This window comes from Tetrao urogallus, assembly GCF_951394365.1.
Source record: "Tetrao urogallus genome assembly, chromosome: 5".
Lineage (NCBI taxonomy): Eukaryota > Metazoa > Chordata > Aves > Galliformes > Phasianidae > Tetrao > Tetrao urogallus.
In genome coordinates, this window is record NC_136818.1 from 49,792,968 (window position 1) to 49,818,869 (window position 25,902).

The 25,902-nt window shown below is 39.3% G+C and overlaps 1 protein-coding gene across 2 annotated transcripts; it reads right to left on the reverse strand.

Annotated features, from left to right (window-relative positions):
• Window positions 1-11,220: 11,220 nt before the first annotated feature.
• LGI1 (leucine rich glioma inactivated 1) lies at window positions 11,221-22,845 on the reverse strand (the record flags this gene model as incomplete). Of its 2 annotated transcripts, XM_079536092.1 has the most annotated exons (8): window positions 22,646-22,845; window positions 22,201-22,272; window positions 18,226-18,297; window positions 18,051-18,122; window positions 14,122-14,193; window positions 12,699-12,868; window positions 12,128-12,292; window positions 11,221-12,038 (listed from the first exon to the last, which is right to left on the reverse strand). In XM_079536092.1, exons 1-8 carry the CDS (start codon window positions 22,834-22,836, stop codon window positions 11,221-11,223), a joined length of 1,632 nt encoding a protein of 543 aa, XP_079392218.1. In that variant the 5' UTR covers window positions 22,837-22,845. The 2 variants fall into 2 exon arrangements, with proteins under 2 accessions (XP_079392218.1, XP_079392219.1); XM_079536093.1 differs by lacking the exons at window positions 18,051-18,122; window positions 18,226-18,297.
• Window positions 22,846-25,902: the final 3,057 nt, after the last annotated feature.

A 25,902-nucleotide genomic window follows, 5' to 3' on the forward strand; every position in this document is an offset into this window, starting at 1 on the left:
TCCTAGTATCTGCTCCTGGGGTATACCCTGAGCTATTGGCCTCTGCTCTATCACCCCCTGAGCACGGCAGATCTGATCGTTTTCAATCTACCTCACTTCTTTAGGCTCATCTTGAGCAAGAGCTATTAATCAGCAATACATATTACTATTGTTTATATGTTTATGTAAAACGTTGATGTATATGTGTACATAAACCTATAATACCTTATTATAGATAAATATTTATTCAAGAAAAGCTGGACTGGAAATTGTCAGGACAAGTAAATGATTTTATTCACGTTGGATTAACAATGTGAATGCTTATAGCTAAGTACTAGGATGATCATTAATAAACTCTGTTTATTGTTGGACAGGAAATGGCTCTGCCTCACCAAACCTTAGAGACCTTAGTGGAGGCCAAGACTTGTACAGAGAGAGAAAAGCTAAAATTGAACTCAGATTGATTTATGAATTATATAAAATCCTTGGGAGAATCTGGGTCTGAACAGAAGCCTGGGGAGCAATTGGACACAAACTGAAACACAGGAGGGTTTGTCTTTACGTCAGAAAACACTTTTGACAATAAGGGTGATGGAATGCCAGTATAGGTTGCTTGGGGAGGTGGTGGAGACTCCACCTTTGGAGCTGTTTAAAAGCTGTCTGGACAAAGTCCTGGGCCATTGACTCTGGAGGGCCCTGCATAGGGTCAGACTGGATGACCTCCAGAGTTCCCTTCCAACCTCAGCCATTCTATGATTCTGTACAGAGGAGGTTAAATATATCCCCCAAATCCTTTCAAAGCAAAACCATCAGGAAGTTGAATTTGGTGTTGCCTGACTTTGCAGGACTCTGGCAATGTGCATGTGGTTTTTGTTAATAAATCTTGTTTATAATATTTCAGAGAGAGACAGAATCCGCTTTCTCCAGGGTTATGTGTGGCCTCTGGAGTCTTGATAATCCCTCTTTAAAGCAAAAATAATATTACTGTGATAGACACGCTATACTATCCACTGACAAATCGATGTGGTTGAAATTTAATTTGTCAGGGATTTAATCAGCACGCTGGAAGACAAGTAAACACCAAATCATACTTAGATTATACTGTGACACAGGGAAGGTACTGGGCACAATTTCTATTTGTTCAGAACTAGCAGTGTTTGTTGCAATGTGCACTGTCAAGGCTACAGTTCTACTTCCTTGTTAAAGCCTATATATTTTGAATATAAATTTGGAAAAGCAACGATGTGAAAGTCTGAATTTTAAAAAATCTCCTTTCTGGCAAAAGAAATGTGTATGGTGTTATTCTGGCATGCTGCTTAATTTGTTTGGTTGAAGTTATCTAATCCACCCCATATAACCATTTTCCAGAAAAGCGTATATGGCTTTTTTGTACTAGAAGGTAGATTCAGTGTAACACAGTAACTCTCATTCATTTTTCAGTTGTTTATTGGGGTGTTTCAGCAGTAAAGAGCTTGCAACTTTGGCACCTTCCCTTTCCCTCACTGAACTTTTGGATGTGAAGTGATATTGCTAGGAATATGAGGTTAGCTATAAAATGAAATAAAACTTTATTCTTTTCAGATGACTCTTTACTCACAGAAAGTAAAATCATTGAGTTCATACAGAAATGCCTGGTGAACTAAAAGAAAATAAGCAAAAAAATGAGGAATCCTGAAAAAAAAAAAAAAGATAGTGATGGAATTTGATGTATGAAAGAGAACAAGAGACTGTACAAGTGTTTGTGTGTGCATTCCCCTGGGTAGGTGCTTCTCCAGTGTTTGAAAAGTACTGTGTCTGAACTAAGAAAGTAGTCTAAAAATAGTGAGTGATTATGGGGAGAGAGGAGTGGGTGCAACACTGTGTTTAGTATAGCAGGAGCAGAGTTTTTGATAAACCTAAATGTAGACAAAACATGGTATTTAAAGTTAGCGCTGGGTAAACAGTGAAGCTTTTAGTTTCAAAGAAATGGTCTGGAGGCTACTTACACTTTCACTTCAAAAATCATATATCTAATGGAGAGAAACAAGCAGCTTCTTTATAATCAATTTAAAACTTTTTGCTAGGCCCAACACCAAATGCTTCCTTTAATTTAGGAGCTACTAAAATGTTTCTATACACAATTTTTCTTTTCTCCTTTGTTTATTTTTTTATTTCGTAGTTTTTGTTCTGGGTAGAGAATTAAAAGCTTTTCTACAGAAAACAGCACCAACAGACAGTTTGACATTTCTGAAATGAATGCTTTAGTTTGGAAATAACTAAATTTAACATGTTGACTCTGTCAGCGCCCAACATCTTTCTCATTTAAAATTATTTCCCAGCTCCATCCCAATTTCTGGATCCTTTGAAAAAAATCATGTTTGGCAATTTTGATGACTTGTTTTTTTTCCATCTCTCTTGGGGGAGTTTATTGGGAATTGCCTCGGAATTTGTCCTGTTGTTTAGTGCACGTTGCCACTCACATGCAGCAGGAGTTATATAAGCTATCAAAGCCAAAGGTCTTGAAAGAAGGAAGGGCAGATATTCTTTGAACTATAGATAGAGAAAGCAGGAGTAGGCGGTAGATATCGGTTATTGTTCTGCAACATGCTTGAATAGAAGTTCAACAGAATATTAAATACATGGTCTTCCTAAATTACTGAGATAGAGAATTTGTAGGAGAAAAAAAAATGAAATGTTTTCTTCCTTCTTCATGGAGAGAAAAGAAAGGGTACCCAGAACTGGATTATGTGACTTGAAATTTGTGGTGATTTTCCAGAGAATTCTTTTCTGGCAGGCAGTGCAGTGCAGAAATCAAACAGCAGAAGCTGATCTGAGCGATTGGGTGTTGGTACTCACAAAGAGAAGTGGAGGAAAATGGAAATTGCTTAAAATTGCCACTGTTTTTTTCTATAATGGCATTTGTGGCTGTTAGGAGAAGATAATTAGTTCAATTATATTTTTTCATTGTCACCTGAACTGATTTTTTTCACCACTAGGAATGACTGAACATGCAGTTTATCTTTGTGGCAAGGCAGAGAACTATTAAATCAGTCTCATTTCTTGTCACTTACACTTCGTACATCTCCTGTTCTGTAAGCTATTTGCCTGGGGCTGCTCTGCAGGACAGGAAGGGGGAAACTTCTTCACTTCCATCTCTTATGAATTACTGAGCATTTGCTTATATTCCTTACTGGAAGGAAATTATTCTTCCTTGGATTCTGCTTTCCCCCAGAACAAAATTACACGCACTGCACATACCGTTGTCACAGGTGATGGGATCAATATTGCTGTGTTGGGACTCTAGCATGTGTATATATATGTATAGGAATAATATATGTTGCACATATAAGACATATTTATATTTTACATATAAAACACTAATATGATTCAGCCTGTTCACCTCTTGTTCTAACCTGGTGGAACAATGCCTGCTCCTTTCCATTTGCTTGTACCAGCATTTTCGAAGGGAAACAATCTGAAATGCAACTCCATCAAATGCCATTATAGACAGAAAGCCTGGCAACACCAAAGGGTTTTAAAACCCTTTCCATTCATCAAAGTCAGATGGATCTTTTTTGTTTTCTTTCTGTTTTTGAAAAGTAAAACCAGTGCTCCTTCATTACCTCCAGGAGCTGCAATGCATAACAGCATTCCCCATTACTGAAAAATAACCCCTGTCATTCCCATTCCCATGCACACGTAATGTACCTAATTGGAGGGGTTTTGCTGTCCACAAGAACACTTGCTTCAGCAAGGCAAGCAGCCTGGTTTCTTTCCCTTCCCTGCTGGAGGCTGAGAGGGTATCTAGGGATATCACTGTGCCGGGTTTCCTATGCTCAGTTGTGAGCATCTCCTCTGGCCAAGTGGGCAGGGCACTGAACCCTGCTCTATCTCAGAATGGCTATTTTTATGTCCTTGTAACCTCAGCTAGCCCAGATCCTGCTAACAGTGCCAGTGTGGCAGCCCCTCAGGAATGAGCTGAGCAAGCTTTTGCAGTCTAATAACTCTGCAAGCTGTCCTTGGCTGCCCAGCAAGTGGACACAATGCAAACTTGGGTTTGATGATGCATACAAGCTGATTACTGCTTCTAAAAACTCAGTGAAACTGTGAATGCTCTGAAATAAAAGAGCCATGACCTCAGATCCTGCTGAGTTGTCCTTCCATTGGCAGCAGTGCCTCTGGTGTGTGACTGCATTGCAAGGAAACCACTGCTACAGAGCACACACACAGCTTGCACCCTTCTTCCAGGGCAGCCTGCGGGCTGCATGCTGCTTGCACAGGAAGAATATGAAGGTGTTCTCAGAGCAATAAAATTTGTGAGCTCACTGGCTCAGGAGAGCTCTGGTTGTATGCACTGATACCAGTGTAGCACAGTAACAGTCTTGCCAAACTGCAGTTCTAGTCATTGAATTAACTGATTATTCTTCAATTTTACTTAGTTGCATTTATGCATACTTTCAGACAACAGCCACAACCACAACCACCCAACAGTAGGATTTTCTGAGAAGTAATTGAAATCAGCTTCCATTTTTCTTATTCCATGATCCTTTGATAATGTCACTGCTCTAAAAATAACTTTACTGAAATTCTCAAATAAGTTGTAATTCTGGAACAAACATTCATTTCCTATTTGGTTTGAGCTAGCGCAACATGATTATCATACTACTGCTATGGTTTGATGTATTCCAGATCCCCACACAGAAAGGCAGAGCTCCCCTAGCTGCTGCAGTGCCAGATCTTTGTCTTAGTTCCAGCCTCAAAGGAGCTTCATTTGAAGGAGTTCCTGTTATCTTAAATAATGGTAAGGAAAAATTGAAGGTAGGGTTCAAGATTGGGCCAATGCCAGTGCATATGGATTATTTAAAAGCAGTGGATTTTTCAGTGGTGTTTGCAGTTTGTAATCCAGGAAGCCTTCAGATGTATAAACATTGAAAATATGTTCTTTGTTCAGTAGTGTTCTACACACCAGAAAATTCAGACACTCACAGGTGCAATTAAGGTTTCCAAAAACAAGCAGATTTCCTGACCACAAACTGTTGATTCTGTTCCAACTTAGTCCATTTATTCCTTTCTTTCTCCCGAGCAACACATTTACAATGTGTCCAGAATTGAGGAATCATTGCATTACTGTATATAAAGGAGAAAAGGGAGCAGGATGGGATTTTCAAATGTCACAGTTGTTTGAAATGTTCCTGGTGTTATTTATTTCCTTGTTGTTTTGTTTGGGTTTTTTTGTTTGTTTTCTATAATTGGTGGTCTGTTCTTGTATTCCACAAATTGCTCCCTTACAGAACAATGCTTTTACCTGCTCTTCCAAAATATACTTTTCTGCAGTTCTATTTTCCGCTCCTATAAGCTTATAAGCAGACTGAGTTCTGTTTTTCCCAAGGGAGCCTTTGTCTGTCAGGACTTGCATGGCTGAAGCCAGCCAAAGTTGTGCAATTACATTTTTAAGCACTTGCAAATAGTTTGCCAAAATATTCTCATTGTTGCCATCCTCCAAGCATACCTTTCTGGTATCTCCCAGATTTTCCCAGTGTTCCTGTTCTCCATATAGAGAACATAAATGCTGCTGGCAGGCATATGTACGTTTTACATATTTTATTTTGCAAATCTCAGCAAAGTTGAGCCAATTTCTGAGCAACGTGTGCCTCAAGGACTGAAAATAGTAAATGCCATACTGAAGCAGACTCATAATCCAGATGCTTGGCTATGCTGTCGTCTAAAATGGCTACAGCCAGATGCTTCTGGCAGAGTGCAAGGGACCTCCTTTTCCCTAGTAATTAGAAATTATTTTAACTACTAAAAAAAGGAGAGTAACAATTTTTATACGCTCAGTCTGTGTAGCCGATGGACTTTGTTTTCTAAATTTCACGCTTTTGTTCTCAACAGCCGCCTACTGCAATGAATGTCACATTTTTATTTTTTGAGGGAAATTGTTTCCTTTTGTGGCTTGGGGTTTGCCAGAATCAGATGTTATCCTGTTCCATAGCTTCAGTGAGTCCCACCACACTTCTCTGAGTCCCTGGCAGCTCTGCAGTGCATTTCTGAGAGGAGTGAATTAGTACTGCATGCAGTATCTCAGATAAGGCAACAGCACTGATTTGCCGTAGCATGCAATGTTGCATTCTCCTTACTGTTCTGTACATGTAACATGATTTGCTTTTTCCTATAGCTGTGCGGTGGGATCAGTTTCTTGCTGAGTTGCTCACAATGATGTCAAGTTGTTTTTCTTAACTGCTAATTTTAGAGTTTGTGAACCTTTCTTTCCTATGAAAAGCATTTTGCATTTATGGACCCCGAACTTTACTAGCCAGCCTGTCCCATGTGTTATCTACTTTCTCCTGACATTTTACATGCCAATTTTCCAATTACCATTCCTGATATTTGACCAGATACAAACATGGATCTTTCTGGTCTGAAACTCCACTGATTATCCCATGAACTTTTAATAAAAATAGACATGATATTTGTTACTTCCAGTTCTTTTGCACATAAATGGCTTTTAATGAGAGACTGTATTCTTAGCAGGCTGGCCTGTTTATTCTTCAGCTCTTTCAGCATTCTTGGATGCTCACCATCTGGGCAGGTTGACAACTTGCTAACAGACTGCTGTCGCTATCCAGGCCTTCAAGCAGGAAGTGTGAATAGGTCAGAAAGTCCTCTTCCAATTGAAATAATTTGGTAGGAGACATAAAACAAGGCTGAGTTAAAAGCAATTTTGGAGAATCCAGAACTTGATTTCTTGAATGGGAGATTGGGGCAGTAACATACTGATAACCATTATCCACTTCAACTTATTTGGAGAATAAATAAACTATTGAGTTAATAGGAATATGCATATTTGGGCAAATTAGTCCCTGCTGTAACAAATTTGAAGGCAGAAGTATTACACCAGCGTGACTAATTGGAGAAATTCAGAGTCTCAGAGCACAAATATAACGCTGCTTCTATATGGCGCGCTGGTGGTCTTTGTACTGGGCAAATTCCTGTGGCATAGGTTTGCCTCTGAGCACTTTGTTTAAGCAAACTATAAACAGCCCATGCCTCCAACACCCACTGTCAGAATTCAGAGCAAAACCTAATGGAGAAAACCTGCCCATTAGCAGCAGGTCTGGCACTGCAGCTCAGTCTTCGGAGATGGAACTCCCCAAGATCTACACTTCTATAGGTCAGTTCCTGACCACAACAGCCCATTTGGCCGTCTTGATCAGGAGTCTGAATCACAGCTACACAGCCATGCTCAACTCTGCAGAGCAAGTGTGGGAGGAGAGGGCTTGCGGCCACGTGAAAGGTAGCTGCGCATGTTTGAAGTGTGTATTAACAAAACACAGAGAAAGCATGCTGTGCCGCAGGGGAGAGTTTGGGTTTTTCCTTCTGCTGAACCTGGATTAATTTCTACCCTGGCATTTTGGTGGGTGGTAGCATGTTCTCCAGTCGTGGCTCCACGGCTGGGATTCACTGTGTGCAACAGAGAGGTGCCAAAAGCAAAAAGCTGTTCCACAAGCAAAGGTCGTGAATGTGGGGCAATAAGTCTTTTACTGCATGTCACAAGAATGGGGTGATTGCCTCAGGGGGGTTCCCTCCCCACTGAGAGGGAATGCATTGTGTCTTCAATGGTAAGGAAAATATTCCCTTGAAATGGAAGAACTAGGAGCAGTTATAACTAAAATGTTGCTGCAGAGATTACTAAATACTACAGTTTGTCACTACTTCTCTTTGTTCACCTTAGTGAATGTAGGGGGGGAGAGTGCATGTTATAATGTGCTTTTTAATGGGAAATAAGTAGAAATGGAGACCTCTAAGTCCTAGACATTACAACAGAGAAAAAAAGCTATGCACAGTGTAGAATCAGATATTCTGAATGTATTTTAACATCACTCTCAGAGCAGAGAAGCATACATTTTTTTATACTTGCGCTCCTTTAAAGTTATAGTTGAGTGGTTGTAGGAATACAATATAATTTCATCAACAATTGCTCCTTGGATATAAACACGACTTAGCAGTATTGAGGATCAGCAGCATCCATTAACAACCTTCAATACTGTCTTCTGTAGTACTTTTATACTTGACATACTCTTAGTCATAAACAGAACAATGAGGAACATTAGAAAATCCATCACAACCACAGAAGAAAATCAGGCAGCTGTAGGTAACGCCTGTGCTCTAAGGAAGGGACTTGTTTTGAAACAGCGTTTTGAAAAAGTATAAGGATATGATAAGAAGTCTTATTTCAGTTTTTTGTTTGAGACTCCCACTGATACCAGAAGGAATTCTGAGCACAGAGCGAGGGTGGGGTATGGCCTTATGCTCAGAGATATTAAACTATCCAAGCTCAGAAGCTGGGAAGAGACAGCACAGGGAACCACCTAATGAGTCTTTACACTCTTCCACATTAAGGATTAACTACCGTGATCCATGTTCTAAAAATACCCCAATTCCTTTTGTGGTGCAATGAAATGCAATACTTGCACAGTACTGAATCATCTGCAGTCCCTGTGAGACTCCGGTACACGTAAACAGCCTGTAGAGAGTGATTTTCAGAAGAGAATAGATTTAGATTCAGCATTTTACAGTGATTAATTGACCTTCCAAAAACGACATTGACATTAAGGACTTCCTGAATTATTAGCACTTGACCACAGGTAAAATTTTTGTGAAGGACCATCCAAACTGATAACATAGTTACATACTAAATAAATATGGGATCCCATATTTAAATCCCATATCATCCTGTACAACTCCATGGCTGGTTTCCCTTGTATCTTGAATGTAAAATTCTAGGGGCTCATACTCCTGCAAGATTTTCAGCTCTTCCTTTAAGCCCAGGAATAACAGCGAATTCCCATAAATCCATAATAGAGTTTCAGAAAAGGTTAATTTGGGAAAACAACTACAGCAATACTATCGCATAGGGCTTGTATCAGGTTGTGTCTGAAATACAACTCCAGGAACCAACCTTCTCAAGCAGGACTGTGAGGCAACATATAAGGCATAGATTTCAAACTATGTTTGTAAGTGGATGTTGGTAGAAGATTAGCAGGGCTATCTGAATCCACTAAAACTCAACCAGACATCCACAGTAGGTCCATAATGGGAAAGATATATATAGCCATTTTGCCATTACTTATACAACTGATAGAGAGTATAGAGAGGATAGAGAATGCATGTAGGCAAGTATAATGGGGGAAATCAGAACAAAGTCAGTGCACATAGTTCAATAGGTTATTGAGGAAAAGACCGAAACAAAAGACAAAATGAACACTTCATAGCTTTCTGGTGTATTGTAGATCATCCTTCTGCCATGGAAGGTAGATAGAAGAAGAGACAGACAAGCTGAGCTGGCAATCAACATTGTGCAGCTGACATTCACAAGTAATAAGAGAGATTATCTGGATTGATCTGGGGCTGAAAATCACACTCATATAAAAGCTAAGAACTTGAAAACTATCCAGTGATGCATTATCAGAATGGATTTTGGAAATGTTATGTGCTAATAAAAACTTGCTGGTGCTTATAACTGTGCAATATTAAATCTTTCTAGTCACAGATTTATACACAGTGAGTAGTTTTAAGTCAAATACTGACGAGAGCATAAGCAGCTATGGATAAAAAGGCACAAAAAATTAGCTTATTAGAGTAGCATTGTTCACATATGATTTTTTCTTTTCTAATAACACTGAATGTAAAAAACTATTCTTTATCATAGAAGCTTGCTGTTTAGAACTGGCTTCTTACATATTATGTGTCTTTCTTGCCTGCAGCACTAGCAACTGCTCATAGCAGCACCATCAGCAAAGGAAAAGCTACTGAGGCTGAAATAGTCATTTTAGAGTCTTCATAAATACGGGGAGCCTGCTGGCTCACCAGATCAGCTTACATCACTAGCTGATGAGCATAGTAAAAATCTTATTGGCCAATCAGTGTCTGTGAGTGCTAGAAATGTTAGAAATACAAACAAACATACATGGTATTTTAATGTATATTTTAAAGATGGCACTGAAGCATAAGGCTCAATAACTTCAAGTGAAGTGAAAAAGTAGCTAAAATGAATTTGAGTTCTCTTCCTGAGCTGCAGCAAGTGCTGATTTCTCACAGGTGATGCACTGGGTGTATGTAAACAAAAGACTATTTAAACTTTGAGTTTGATGGATTTTCATGACAAACTTAGATTCGGTGTATCTTAACACACATAGGCAGATTCCCTAGAGCTTCAGATGTTACACTAATGGAGTTTGTTTTGCCACATTCAAAATTCCTGAAATCTCAGGCATACCTCTTACCAGATGACTTCACTTTCCCTACCCTCGTTCACAATAAAGAAGAAATTCAGTGAAAACTAAATAATTGTGATTAAAATTGAAAGACTTGACAAGGATACACAGAATTCGTGCAAGTGACGTGTCACAGCTCAGATATAGAAATGATGCTAGCTGCAAAATAAGCTGTGCTTTTAGCTTTCAGCACAGTGACAGCCCAAATGTCATTCCAGAGATTCATTCTGTGCTGCTTCAGTGTGAGGTGGAGAAAGAAAGACCTTTACATCAGATTTATTCTGTTGATTTCTCTGTAATTTTTTTCAACAATCTGTTACTTCCAACTGTAAACAGTACAAAGCCCCATCCTACAGCCAGATCTATAGAATGGAATCCTACTTTTCTAGGTGGAAGCCAATTTGAACCAGTGAAGCTTCACATAAATACAATGATGTGTCCAGGTGACTGCTAGTAGGATTGAAGTTCTACGCTGCATTTGCATCAAAACCTTACACACAATTATACACAAAACCTACCTGATATTCTGTGCATCTTCCATGCAGTACAACTCAGAATTGGGCAATACACCTTCTCCAGTTTATCTTGTATGTGTATAATATATACACAAATAAAAAGTATCACCTGAAAATAATATTTGGAATGTGAAAGACACAAAATGTAAACATTTTATTTGGCAGTTGTTTCAAACAGGTGAATAAATAAATGGAAAAGTACATCTTAATATTCTTTATAGCAACAGATGCAGTTGCACACATATTTACATACTGTGGATGCAAAGAACAGTTAATTTCTTTTTGTTAAAAAATGCAACTTCCAACATCACTAGACTTGACAATTAAAGATGAAGATACTAGTAATACTTTGTTCTAGCAATCTCAACTTTTAAAGGCATTCATTTGGAAGTAAGATAAGAGAGTCATCATGCATTTAGTTCATTTTGTCCACTTACGGCAGAAAGTCTGATGTAACCTCAGATTTATGAGTGTCATGCGCTTAAGTCAACTCTGACATGTTTATAAATCAATGTAGTTCCCTTAAAACTGGAAGCAAAGAGAAAATCTCGTTTATCGATGGAGACATGTATGAAAGATCTTGGTGCCTGTATATTTAATTCTTGAAACTTCACAAATTTTGCTTTCTCAGCATCCCAATAATAGACTTGAGTGAAAGAATAATCACTTCCGAGAATGGCATATTGATAATTACGTATCTGGAGCGGTTGGAATACCATTGACCCTCGGGATGGCATTCTTTGTAAATCCAGAAATGCTGAACCACCCCATTTCATTACTTTAGAGTCCCCAATAAATCTTGTTAAACAAATGTATACATCCTCTTTCACTTTGAAATGTTTCACCGCATATGCATCTTCCATATCCTGGATATCAAAACGCTTAACAAATTCATTTGTTCCTTTGTTCCATTGATATATTACAGGTCTTTGGGAACTACTTGACAGAATTAAATGCGGTTTGCCGGCTATTTCAAGAAACTCCACATCAGTATCTCTGTACCAGGCGTGCAGAGACTGATGGGAATAAAATCCATTCCCATTCCATTTGTAAACAGTGGTGAAACCAGCTTTTGAACTGTCTGCAACAACAAAATACCAGTCTTCAGCAATCCTGAAAGTTTCAATGTCATTGGGCTTTCTGATTTTAAGGATTTCAATATCTTGAATCTTTATGAACTTATTAGCAAAAATATCTCTTTTATATATGTGGGAGCCTCCAAACAGCTGTGCAACAATGACATACAGCTGACTCTCAATAACTATAGGTTTACACACAACAGTTGAAGTACCTATAAAAGAAAAGTAAAAGACAGGGTTAGCATTGCTTTTTTTTTTTTTAATCAGCTGTTACATGTTATTTGGTGAGGAATGCTCATACCTGTAATGTTGTCATAATTCCTGAACATCACTTCTACATGGTCCCATTCAAGAAAGATGCATTTTCCAGTGAAAGGCTGTGCAATAACCACATGTTCATCATTCATGTATGAGAAAGTATCTACTGATAGAGATTGATATGGCAGGGACTGAAAAACTTCAAATTCTGCAAAAGCGCACAAAACATATGAAAATTACAGAGATACGTTCCATACTATACTGAAAGAACATTTACTTAGATGATAACATTTTATTACAAATTACAGTATTTAATCACTAGTCCAGTTTTCCTGATGATAAAGGAGCACTGTAATCTGTTTTTCAATCTTTCTCAACTAAAAGAAGTGCAATTTTGTGCCCTGGTTCTTCATAGCCTTCATATTAAAGTCTGAGTAGAAGCTGCAGTGCACCAAATCCTCAGTGCTTCCTGTGTCAGACTTGCACCTGCAGACAATTGGCAGCGATTTTAGTGAAACTTCCAGCCAGCATGTAGACTTCCTGCAAAATGGACCCTCGAATAAAAATGATACAGCTTTGACTTTACCAAATGTATATAATTTGAAGGACATTACCTGTAATAATGCAATCAAATTCTTTTGAGGAGAGGCTATTGATTTTGCGCTTCTTGTATTCTGGTGGACTTTCACAGTAAATATCTTCAACAGTTGCATTGGTGCTGCCCAGCCACTCCACTAGCCATTTCAGTTTGCAGTCACAATTAAATGCATTGCCTCTAAGATCTCTAGAACAAATAAATCATGCATTGGAAATAAATAGTCAGCTGCTGTTTTTCTCCTTGCATGACAACAACAAGCTGGGCTCCTGTTAAATACGTGCTTTCTTGCTTATTCTCAGTTGATGGCTTCCTGGATTAATTTTTCCTGACCTACACTTAAATCCACATATCAGAACACACGCAGATTTAATTCTATTAAGGAGAGCTTAACTTGATAATCAGTAGGAAGTTCTTGTTGATTTCCTCAAGTCTGGAGTTTCACGAAGGCCTACCAAACTGATTGCCCCATGTTTGAGGAAGCTGTTCCTTGGGATTACCCTTTCTCAATACGAACATTCTAGATAAAACAGAAATTTATGTACCCTGACGGTCAGACAGTCAGCATTTGCTATCTCTTTTGGATGTACTCCTTTGGATTTACAGGTTTAGGAAACACAAGCAAAGGAGTTCAGTCCTTTACAGCTGTCTTTGGTCAGATTTCAGAAAGTATGGACAAGAATGGGCAAGTGCCAGGACTTGACTGTGTCACCAGCTGGCTACAGTCAGTCATGCCAAGCAGTCATGTAGGACACACTGACCATCTCTACAACCTGCTACTGCCGCTATGAATCCAGCTTGCCTTGTTTGTGCCAGGAGCAGAATGCATGTTCTGCTCTCCTTATCCCAAATCGGGTGAACCATAATTTGGTATGTTGTGAACAGAACACACTTCAGCAAAGCAACCAATAGGGTTTATTTGTTTATCTATATTTTGTACTTTTATTGGTATCTAAGCTGTATGTTTGAACAAGTTCGTGTTTTGCTTTTGTTTTCAGTTAAATTTGGTATGAAATGTGGCACTTACTAAAACACTTATGCTTTTGTGATAAAAGACAGCTTTCCCAGAACTTATTTGGACATAGATATACTACTAATACTACTTAATACTTCCATTAAATCTCTTCCACCCTCTCCTCACGTCATGTTCTCTCATGCATCCCTTAGGACATTTCCTTCTTATTCACCATTTTAATGAACATGCAGATCTCTTACACAACTACAAACAGCATCACTTATCTTCATAACTAGTCAAATATTCCAAATTAAAATAACTGATCAATAACACCAGCCAAAAATCAAGCCTACCATCCTGTGTATTCTCTACCCAGTAATAATATCCCATTACCAGCTATTGGTTTGAATGGTTAGTCAGAATGTCCTCTAAAAACATCTCTTTATATTTTTAGTAAAATTAATAGATTAATTAATTGCTTTCTTACACATTTGTTAAAGAATCCAAGCCTTTGAATATGTCTTTTGGAAGCGATTGAAGATTATTATTTGCGAGACTCCTGTAAAAGAAGATACTTCAGTATCAGTGCTAGCTCATGAAATTAGACATTTTTTGCAAGGATTAATACTGTTCTGGTTGATTATTTGTTTTTGTGTGTTGGTTTTTTTTTTTTCCCCTTTAGGTAAAGAACCCTACTATTCTTCAGCATTTAGCTCTTTTACTTTGTGACTCTCTTCCACTAAAACCCCCTGACTCCTCCTGCTTTCTGACTCTTCAGCAGCCTTATAGCATTCACAGTACTTCATGCAGCAGAGTAACAAGTACAGTCACCTCTGGTGTTTTGCCAACACCATTATTTTAAAACAATTAGTCATGATTGGATCTACTAATGTTTTCCTTAGAAGATACCAATACACAGTGTTCATATTACTGTAACCTCCCACTTTCTTTTCTCTCTTCTGGAAGTTAAATCTTAATGTCAGATTTCATTGTACTGGATTTAGGCTTAGCTCATAATTTTAGGAAAGATGCAGTGATAGACAAGAAATTGCTGATCAACAAGAATTTCTTTCCCAGAATAGCTGTACGTAAGTATGTGTGTGTGAGACCAGCAAAAAAAGTGTTAATTCTCAATTTTTAATGTTGGGAAAGCTCCCTTAAATGCAGTGAGTATTCTAGCTAGTAAGGTGAGGAGGAAATGTGAGCAGTGTTTAAACAAGGAATGTATTATATTTCAGATGGAAAAATCTCTGTAAGTCCACCAAAGGTCTGTGTTCTCTGAATGTCACCGAGGGCACACCAGGAAAAGAATAATTCAATAGTGTACAGCTCACGTCTCTTTTGATTAACAAAATTATTTCTCTTATGAAAAGAAATAAAAATGGAAAGAAATCATTCTAATTTAATATGCCAGTTAGAATGTGTAGCTAGTAACTCTTAGAACCTTTTCTATTTTTAGTTAGACATACAAAAATTACTTATTAACTACAATTTCTTTTGCCAGGCAAAGATATTTAGGCACATGTTTGAACTGAAGAACAGGCCTAGACCTAATGGGTTATCTGCCTCATTAAAAACAGTGTACTTTTCCCAATTAGGATAGTAATACGGGATGCCATTAGACCCCCCTAGTTTCCCAGCTCTCAAAGTAGATATGATTGCAACACTTTGGTGTATGGATCATGTGCTTCCCTTATGCTTAAGGTTATACTCAGAAAAAATTCTTTCAAAGTCAGATAACTCATGTGAATAAAGCTAAGTTGACTTGCAAGAAAATGCCCTATATTTTCTTTATGACTTGGGTTATATCAAACCAAAAGGGGCAATGCCCTTGGAAATAACAGTGGTTCATCGCTACCACAGGAATCTGACTAACAGAAAAATTTATACAAGGTTTATGCATTTGCCAATTTTTGGATGAAAACTTTGCATTTTATATTCCAGTGTTAAAAAGCATGCTTGTGTGTTACGAAACGCTAACTTGTCTAGATGCTGCTTTTTTGGTATTTGCTTTATAATAAGAAAGTAAGGGTTGAGTCAAACATGCAGTTATGCTTACGGACAGACACTTGCAATTCTGAAAGAAAGGCAATTGAAATGATATGTGGAATATAGAAATATAGAAATTATTTCCCTATCCTAATGGTAAGGTTTTAATGTTGAGTTAAAATTAGTCGAAAGACACAACTGTGTTTTCTTTTCCTCAGCCCACCCTAAACAGAAAATGAAGTGTGTTGCATAACAAATAGTAGATGGCTCTATTTTACAAAAAGGACACGCTGTAATTATCAAAGATAATTGCATAATAAAAATACAAATGTTTGGATAGCTTACTGTATTGCAAAACTTATATTGTGAAAAGGAAATGAACAGAATAAACAGAACAAAGTTGGTATTCTTCTCTAACTCCATGGAACTAATTTCTGTGCTTGTTTACTGTGTTTCTTTTCATTATACTTTATGTATCACAAACACTCTCCTGTTTCTTAAATGAGAAATGCCTCAGGATACCAATGATTATTCTTAATATGTAAGTACAATTTCCCCCAAAGGGTGGGGAGTAGGTCCACAAACACATTAAACTATTCACATTCCATTGTTAATGGAGCTGCCCTTGCGATTATTTTTTGCAAAATTCTCATTGTCTTGATGAGTAGCTCTCCATGTGCAATAGCAGCACACTGCACAAATCAGTGTTCCAAAATTGTGTGTGCAACCACATGCAAACCACAATGGCTCCTCAAGTGTGGTTCTATCTTTTGCATATGTTATTCTCTTATGAAACTGTTGGAGTGTCCCCTGAAATCAACATCATAGTCAAGACAAGATGTTACTTTTGGACTGCACGCTCTGTGGAGAAGACACTGCTTTACTCTATGGTGGAAAAGCAATTTTTTCACAGGCGGTAGCAGCTACTAAATAAGTAAATGAATATAATAAATAATGTACTGGAACCATTTGTGAATATAAAGTTATTCATGTGCATAAATATTTCGAAGATAGAGTCCCAGTTACCAGCCACATCCTATTATCTGCCTTTTTAATGATACTACAATTATGCCTGTACCTCTAATATGGATTCCCATAGGATGTGCACAGTCTGCTTATATGCCTCTCTTGTCTCCCTTCCTCAGACCTAGAGCTATTCTGTAAGTAACTTCATGCACATGAGCAGCCACAGTTTGAGGCAGCTGTTAGTCTTGTCTACGCTGACCAAAAAGGAAATGTTTTATGGTACATTCACTATGTGGTAAAGGGTTTGATGAATTGCAATTAAACCATTATGTTTATGCATTAACTATTTAAGATTGAACCTCTGCTTTCTCCTATGTCTAAATATACAAAAGAAAAAGTTAAATGATCCTCTTTCAAAGCCCTCTTGAGGTAATTGTGCTAGGGCTGAGAGGTCAGAATCCACGCCCCTGCCTGTGACAAGCACCCCAAGATAAATGCTGCAGAATGCAAATGCTCAGAGTTGTGTATAAATCCATGTCAGGCGCACCCTACATGTTTTAGCCCCCTTCTCTTTAAGCATGTTTGTAATGTTTTCTTACAATCAGGACTGTATTTGCAAAAACAGAAGTATTGCTAATGCATAAACTTGATGCCAGATAGAAATCAAATGCCTGAGCAAAGACCATCTTGATAGATGAGAGCATGAGGCTTCTACCTTTGTGTCTGCAGTTAAAAGTATTTGTTGCCAGTGTGCCTTTCACCTCCTGAGCACAGCGTGAGCCAAACCTCTGTGGGTGCCAGCTCCCAGGGAGCAGGGTCTGCCCACAATGGTGGGGCAGCCCAATGGCAGGCCCTGGTGTTGGTGCCCAGGAGCATGACAGACTCCCATCACAGGCTGCTCGGGGTTCAGCAGGGGACAGGGTGCAGCACAGGTGTGTAGGTTTGCTGGTTCTGCTGAAGCCTAAGGGCAGATCCACCGTACAGCTCAGTGGATGGATGGCCATAATATTGCCTTGGACCCAGGCCAGATTGTTGCATGGGAAGAGGCCTGCCACTGCTCCTCTGGCTCTCACCACCACGACACCTTGGTGCCAATCACTGCCTTCATGTCCCAAACTGGGCTTTCCTATCCTATCTCACCTTAGCAGAAACCAGCTGACTGACTCACCCTGCTCTCCTGTGCCTCCTTGCTCAGCTGGAAAGCCTCAGTGCCCTGTGCAAAGCAGGAAAGGAAGCTGCCACCACAAACACTGCTTGGACGCTGTTGGGGTCCCAGCCATCTACACAACCATGATTAGAAGTCTTTGGTGGAAACACAAAGATTAGCAGTCTAATCCAATGAACAGTAGTATTGCTTAAACAAATGTGACTAGCTACATATCAAAATACTACACTAAACAACACAGTGGTTCAGTTACTATATTAAATATACCAAAGAATATATTCAACCACTTTACTTACAGGTGAATTAAAGATTTCAGTCCTCTGAAAGTATTTCTTGAAATTGACTTAATGCTGTTGTTCTCTATGAACCTGTAATGGGTCGTAAAGTCATTCTGGTCAAAGCAGTGCCTGGAACGTGGAAGCCCACCCACTCTATTCAATAATGCCAGGAAAAATTATGTTATCCACTCACAAATATTCTAGATGAGGAAGGCCCATGAAAGCGTCATCACTAATAACATCAAAAGTATTGGACGTAAACAACCTGTGTGAAGAAATGTAAAACAAATTAGGTTATTAGCAGCTTTCGAAAATAGTTCAGCAATCCATAGAATCATGAAGATTGGGAAAGATTACTAAGATCGTTTAGTTCAACTGATCCATAGCAGGCCAGACTTCCACTGATGGTTTGCCTATGTAAGCACTACAGGATCACAAGGCTAAAACACACTGCTATAACACTGCAGTATTGTCTGGTGCAATGGAAGGACCCAGCAGCTCACCATCTTGCATACTGGCACTATCTGATAAAATTCCACTGAATTCTGTAGGATGTAAATGTGGGTTTAACATGCCAATAAAACAATGGCATTGTGCAAGACCTACTGAGGACAGACTCAGACAACACTGAAATGTTCAAGTACCACAGATGTCCAAATTGCATTGAATACTTACTTTGGATGACAATGTGAAGAAAAATCTAGTCTACAAGCCAGACATCAAGTTGAATTTACACAGATGACAGGTAGGAAAAATCCTTAGTTAGGAGTTAAACTTGTGAGCGGGTTTGACCTGAGGGTACTGAGAGTTTCCTGAGAAAAAATGTGAAATTTCTTAGGGTTATTCTAATTCAGTCAGTGTTCAGAACTACTTTTCTAAGGCCACGCAATACTTGATGGAGATAACTCTCAGTAGGTGCATGTATTTTTCATCCATCTAGCAGTAAAAATACTGGCAACACATTTAATTTTATGTAATCTTGTAGCCCTTAAGAGTGGACTAGCATTGATTTTTTCCAGCTTTATTTATGATTATCAGGCATGTTTGCATCTGCCCATTTTAATGCAGCTCAAAACTGCCACACCCTTAAAATGGTAAGGCACTGTCAAAGAAGATGAACTTTTCCTCAGTGGAATACTAGTTGCACATCTATATTTTATTAAGTTGGACCTGATGGATGAATAGACTTACACTGTGATATCCTTAGGCATTCAGGAATTCAAGATTTTCAAGTATGAATTAATTCACTGAATGAGTTAATCTCTTCCTTTGTAGTCTGCATTAGGAATAAATTCCAGTTGGTTTGTTTTTCTCGCTAGGCGACTGCAGACTGCACTTTTTTCACTTTAAATATGTTCCTACATTTTTACAAAAATACAATCAGGAAATTCTTCCTTTTTGTTAGTAACAATGGACTCTTCTCTTAGAGAAAATAAGTATTTTTATAAAGTCCATGAACCTGAAAACCAATTTAGTAAATTCACTATATGAAACTGTTTTCTGACACGGTTTCTCTGGATAATATTTATTTTTCTGCATTCTGCCCTGCTTGTATGCTATGAGAATAGGGTAGTATCTCTTTAAATAGTTTGGCTGTTGTAGAGATTGCCAGGATTATGGCATAGGTCTAGTAGTTGGTGAGCTCATTTGCCTCCCATCTTGTACCTCCCCCCAGTGTCTGTATCACATCTATCTGATGCACAAAGTCGCTTTTCTCCCACTTTCTGACCTCAAGAACCAGCTCTGCTTGATCACCACCAAATTACTTCTGAGGTGGGGAGAAAGGCAGCTGCATGATAGCTAAGAACCATACTGCAGGGCAGGAGCTGTGCTGCTGTCAGGTGTGAATCCTAACACTATGATTTAACTCCCTTCTCTCCATGTGCTTCAGTGTCATCCATTTATAAGGGCACCCTGTGCACATTGCCTGACAGACACAGCTACAAGTGCTGGAGATGTGAGCAGGGAGATGCCCCCTATTTTTCGGGAACGCTTTTGCTGGCACTTCACTCATCTCTGTAGGTGCTGCACATTTTTGTTGCCACACAAAGAGCACAGATCATACCATCTGCACCATTCAGGAAGAAAGCTCTCCTGATGTAGGACTGCTGTGCAGCGTTTAGTACATTAAGACCATGATTTTTCCAGAGACCACTGCCATTACTACAGTAACAACAGTAGTAAAGAATAATAGAAGCAGAATATTCCACACTCAGAAATGTGTGATTGGCATGCTGGAGAGACTATTATATAAAAGTATGTGCAGGCTGCTAAATCTTGCCATTGGCTAAATTAAACCTACCAATACAGCTATAATTACATCAGGCTAAAACTTCCTTTACTTAACCATAGTTTTCCATATTCTTATTTGCGTTACTCTATCTTCTGCCAAATATGGAAGTTTTTCCTTCCTACGTAGAAACTGGAGTATTGGCCCCATAGATAGAGCCCTGCTTCTGCCTTCCCAAAGATTGCAAGCAGCTTGGCTCCCACATTAGAGATACACCTGGACAAGCAGTCAGTATTTTTAGAATTGCTAGGTAGCAGAAGTAGTCTGTGGATAGCTTGCACCATTCTAACAGATCACTTGTCAAAGCCCATAAGGAAACAAAAAATGCTTTTCTGGGAGTGCAGCTTTTGTTGCAGCATTATTAACAGCGGCTGAGAACATGCATTCCAGTGAAGCCTAAGGCAGACCTTGCAAATTATTTCCACTACCAAAATGCCAAAAGCCATTGTCAGAGACTACAACCCTCGGGCACTATAATGACTCAAAACCACCAGAATGTGTCTGTCCTGCTCCACCCAGCCCATCCCCGCCTGCCTGGCAGCAGATTGCTAAGTGTAGGTGGCACATCGTAGCCAGGAGAGACGATGATGGTGTCCTACTCCCTCTTCAGACACAAGCTCCACCAGTGCATCTTTTTTTCTTTTCTTTGAAAGGTCCATTGCAGGGGATGCGTGAAATTTGTCCCTTTTGTGATCAGTGACCACCTGGGAAAATATTCTCAGGAATAAAGCACAACGGAAAAGCATTTAGGTTTCCATAGTAACTGCATTTACCTATTTACCCTGTATCCAAAATTGTACAGTATGTCTGCACCTCCTTATCAGCTCCACTTGAGGTAGCAGAGTACAGCTAGGGTCAGGGCTTCAGCTATCAGTGCACCAACACTTTAACGAGACAGCATTAGGGCTCCAATCCATCAACACGACACTTCTGACCACATCTAGCCTGCATGCCGAGTCAGCCCAGGACAGATGTCTAATTTGGATTTTGATCACATCAAGTTGCCTTTCTCACCAGATTTCTGAGACCAGCCTGGATATGTTTCAGGCTGGTGGCACATCCACTATAAACAGTTCAGGTTACACCCCCTCTACCTTTGTATAGCTGGCAATTATGTAATCATATGCCCACATTTCTAGGAAAGCCTGTGAACCTGTAAAAAACCTATATAGAAATGCAACCAATTTTTAAATGTCCAAAGGCAATCTCTTTCTATGTATCACAGTCTTTGATTTTAAAATAACTGTTGGGCTTTTTTTTTTTTTTTTTTTTTTTTTAATTAAAAGAAAATTTTCATTACTTCTGTGCATTTTCAAAAAACATGAAATCATAAATAATGGTCAAAATGAGACACTAGCAAGGCAAAACTCCCACTGAAGTGACTAAACTTCCACAGAAGTCAGTAGCAATTTTGCATGGAAAAGGAGTCCAGGACCTGTCCCACAGAACAGAAGGGCCTGATCTGTGGGGCTCTGAGCTCACGGGCAATGAAAGTTGCAAATGGGAAGCTCTATATTGTGATCAGGCCCTGGGGCTGCAGGAGAGAAACAGGAAGAACAGTTGTTGCAATGCTCAAATCCCTACTGTAATATTAATTAAAATCCTGTAAAGATAGCACACATTCTGTCACCAAAAGCTCCAGAATGCAATCATTCAAAGTAACACTGACAACAGATATCCCTGCAAAACACCAAGTACATGGACTTCGAAAAAATTAAACATGCACTATCTTTCACATTACTAAAAGTCTTGTTTTTTGTCATCTAACGAACATTCTCTTCCTATTTCCCATCAAAATAATATTGAGAACCTTATTTCATTATTTATGGGTACATATACATTTCATAACAAAAATTGTATCATATAAATATTTCTCACAGAAGCTGCAGAGATGGTGTGAGCAAAAAACTCCCTTCTGGGATTTTAGTAAAAGCAGATCTCACAAAGGATCTGGAAAGAAGAAAAAACAACCTTATATTAATGAAGTCTCACATATGCATGGTTATAACACCGATCTGGTCATCACAGAGAAATGTATTTCTGCAAGTACTGAAAATATATATATATATTTTTTAAATAAAAATGTTACAGGTTTCCTTCAGCATAGAAGCAGGTATGAAATGATATTCGTGCATAGACACAGACAGACAAACAGATGAAAGAGATGTAAAAAGCAGAATTCAAGAATGCAGCACAATTTTAACACATTAGCTGATGATTCTGAATGCTGGAGGTACTCCCTGCAGCAAGCATCCTTCCGTATGCACACATCCCAGTTCATTTTAAATCATAAATTAAATAACCAAATGCTTACAGCCCTTACAGTGAGATAACATCAGGCGGAACGCTGCGAGGAATAGATCTGGCATTTTCACATAAAGCATTATCTTTGGTACAAGTACACCAGGCAGGACATTTTGGCTTCACTGGTTTCTTCCCTTCAGTCAGCAAAAGCACAGATAAAAGGCATAAGAAATAAGCAATTCTTCTAAAGGGTCTGCTGGCATTTCCCATTCTTTTGATCCGCTCTTGTTCCAGCCAGTTGAAAGAATATCCCAAAACATGAACAGGGGTTCTTTATTCAGCCATTGGATGTCTTTCTATAAGTCCAGGTCAATATTTGTCTTTGCTTTCCCAACCCTTTTCTTTCTCTTTCACTCTGTTTCTGTAGACAGAAACCTGCAGCTGATCTGTGTGTTTCCACTCACTCAGGCAACGTACTGCTGAGAGAAGAGACCTGCGAGGTGCTGTAAGATGGGGAAAATCCAACCGGCTGAAGGAAGAAAAAAAAAAAAAAAAGAAAAAAAAAAAAAAAGAAAGACTTGCATCACCACAAAAACACTGAGCACAACACAGCATTAGATTGCAAAGTGATGTAACTGAGAAATACACTGCTTTCTGTTTTCACAGGGAGGCCCGCTCCCTGTTGCCAAAAATAGTACAGCATTATGTTTTGCTGGTGGGTGGGTGAGTGGGTGTGGGGTGGAGTATGTGTGTGAGCGGGGGGGCATCAGTCATCTCTTACTGGATCCCTACAACCTCGGGAACCTTGAAGAATTATGCTTCACATATTGCAAGCAACAGAACCGAAGGCAATATTCCCTGGAAAATGGAATCAAGTGAAACTATCAAAAGCATTGCTGCAAAAGCTGATAGATTAATTTTTATCCTTAGCCTTATTGCACATATTTGTACCACTGAAAAGCAAGCTGCCACACATGGAAAATATTACAATGTATGAGACAATGCCTACAACTGTTATTCCTAAACAAAATATTTTCTCATGCAAAATAGATCTGAACTGCATTTCTAAGGAAAAAAAAAAAGTTTTTATTTGCTACATGTTTCTGAGCTGGCTAAAGATAGGGAATCAGGCATTGTTCAAAACAGCGAGCATTAGTTAAAAGTCCAGCTTAAAAGTTTATTTGCTTGTGACTGTTTGATCATTTTAGATGAAAAAAAAAGTGTTATTTAAACACTGGCTATGTTATAACCAAAGTTAAGGAAGGACTTTGTTTGAAAAGTGTCAAGATAAGTACAATGAATGCTTGCAGTACTGCCTGGATGCTGCAGTTGAAAATAGTGCTAGGTGCAGCAGGAATCCTCTGCAAGATACAGCCCTCATCCCAGAGACTTTACGGTAAACTATAATAAATATTTTATAGGGAACTTAAGCAGCACCTAAGTGTTATTATATAAAGAATGGTAGGACAAAACTAATGAATGCCAAATAGCTGGAAATCCAAATGGGGTTGTTTTTATTTTTTTCTGATATAGGATTGCTATTAGAGGAGTTTAGCAACTCCAATAGGTCTTGACACATCTCCTGTCAGACCAATAGGACTGACTGTATTACACAGAACAAAAAGCCTATGAGGGTCAGCCTCACGCTGCAGAAAGTTTGACACAGCCATGCTCACTACTGGCTCTTTCATTGCTGTCTCTTCACCAGCAGACAGATAGATACCTGTAAGCCAGATCTCTCTTTACTACTCGTTACTTCTATGATTCCACATGGCCACCCAGCTCTGTCCCTTTGCTCCTGCTCCTGCAGGCCATGAAATCACAAGACCAACAGGCTTGTGTGTCTGTCTTCCTCAGAAATTATTCCAGCGAGTCTTTAGCCAGACATGGATGCCCAGCAGAAATTTCAGATGCTATGGGTGGAAAATAGCAAAGGGCCTACAGAACAGCAAGAAACGAGGATGGACACTAGGTGGGACTCAACGCTAATGCCTCCTTGCTGGTGGTGGCTGAAATCTGTCTCCCCACAGTTGAGAGGATGCTCTGGGTCCACAGAATTCACAGCAGGTGATGGGGCAGCATCCTCTGAGGGAACCGGGATCCTCAGAAACATGCAGAAAGCTTTCAGAGGGCCTCCTCCAAAGGCCCCTGCTGGGATATGGCTCCTGTGTTTCAGCACTCTCCTCACAGAATCATAGAATCACTAAGGTTGGAAAAGATCACTAAGATCATGTAGTCCAATTTTCAACCCACCCACGCTATGGCCATTGACCATGGCTCTCAGTTGCAAACCTACTCATTTCTTGAACACCTCCAGGGACAGTGATTCCACCACCTCCCTGGGCAGCCTGTGCCACAGCATCACCACTCTTTCCAAGAAGAAATTTTTCCTAATATCCATTCTCAACGTCTCCTGGCACAACTTAAGGCCATTACTTATATCACTGTTACATGGGAGAAGAGGCCAACCCCAGCCTTACCACAACCTCTTTTCAGAGATTTGGAGAGAGTGATAAGGTCTTCCCTGAGCCTCTTCTCCAGACTGAACTATCCCAGTTCCCTCAGCTGCTCCCCTAAGCCCTGTGTTCCAGACCCTTCACAGCGTCATTGCCCTTCCTCAGGCAATGCCTCAGTGTCCTTCTTGTAGTGAGGAATCAAAAAGTTCACACTCTTATGCCTGCAGAAGGAAGGGCAGTATACTCCTGCTTCCTCAGCTATGTGGAGTCTTTTTGTTTGTTTGTTCGTTTTCTTTTTAAAGCTCTGTATTAATTAATTGTGTGCCCAAGTTCTTGCCCACAAGAAAATCTCCCATGGCACTAAGTCTCACCTGAAAACAGGACTGACTTCAATGAGGAGTGACACAAAGCTACTTTAAAGCTGAGCCCTTCCACCTTCCAGAAGAAAATGGTACCGAATTACAGTAACCAAAGCACTGAAATCATTATAAAGCAAATGCTGATACCTTCCCATGGGTACAAAGGTCTTCCTGCTCTGGAAATGATACAACAGTACTACTGGGAAGGATGCTAGGTTTGTGGTACTTGCCTGAGCCAGGCATCCCATCCTCTCCTCTGAGACGGTCCGTGGTGCAAAAGCACAAACTTCAGTGAGGTGAGAATGGCAAACTCTCTAACTTTTTTGCTGAAAGAGGGCTGCTGTTGTTTGCTTGTTTCTTCACTTCTGGCAAAGCTACCCATTGCCATGGCAATAGTTTGTCATTGATGGCAAAACCCTGTGCTGCATTTTCTTAAGCTCATTCACTGAAGTCCACCATCAATTACTTAGGCATTTCTTTTTAGCTTATACTCCAGCCACATTGTGACCCTCATGAAAACT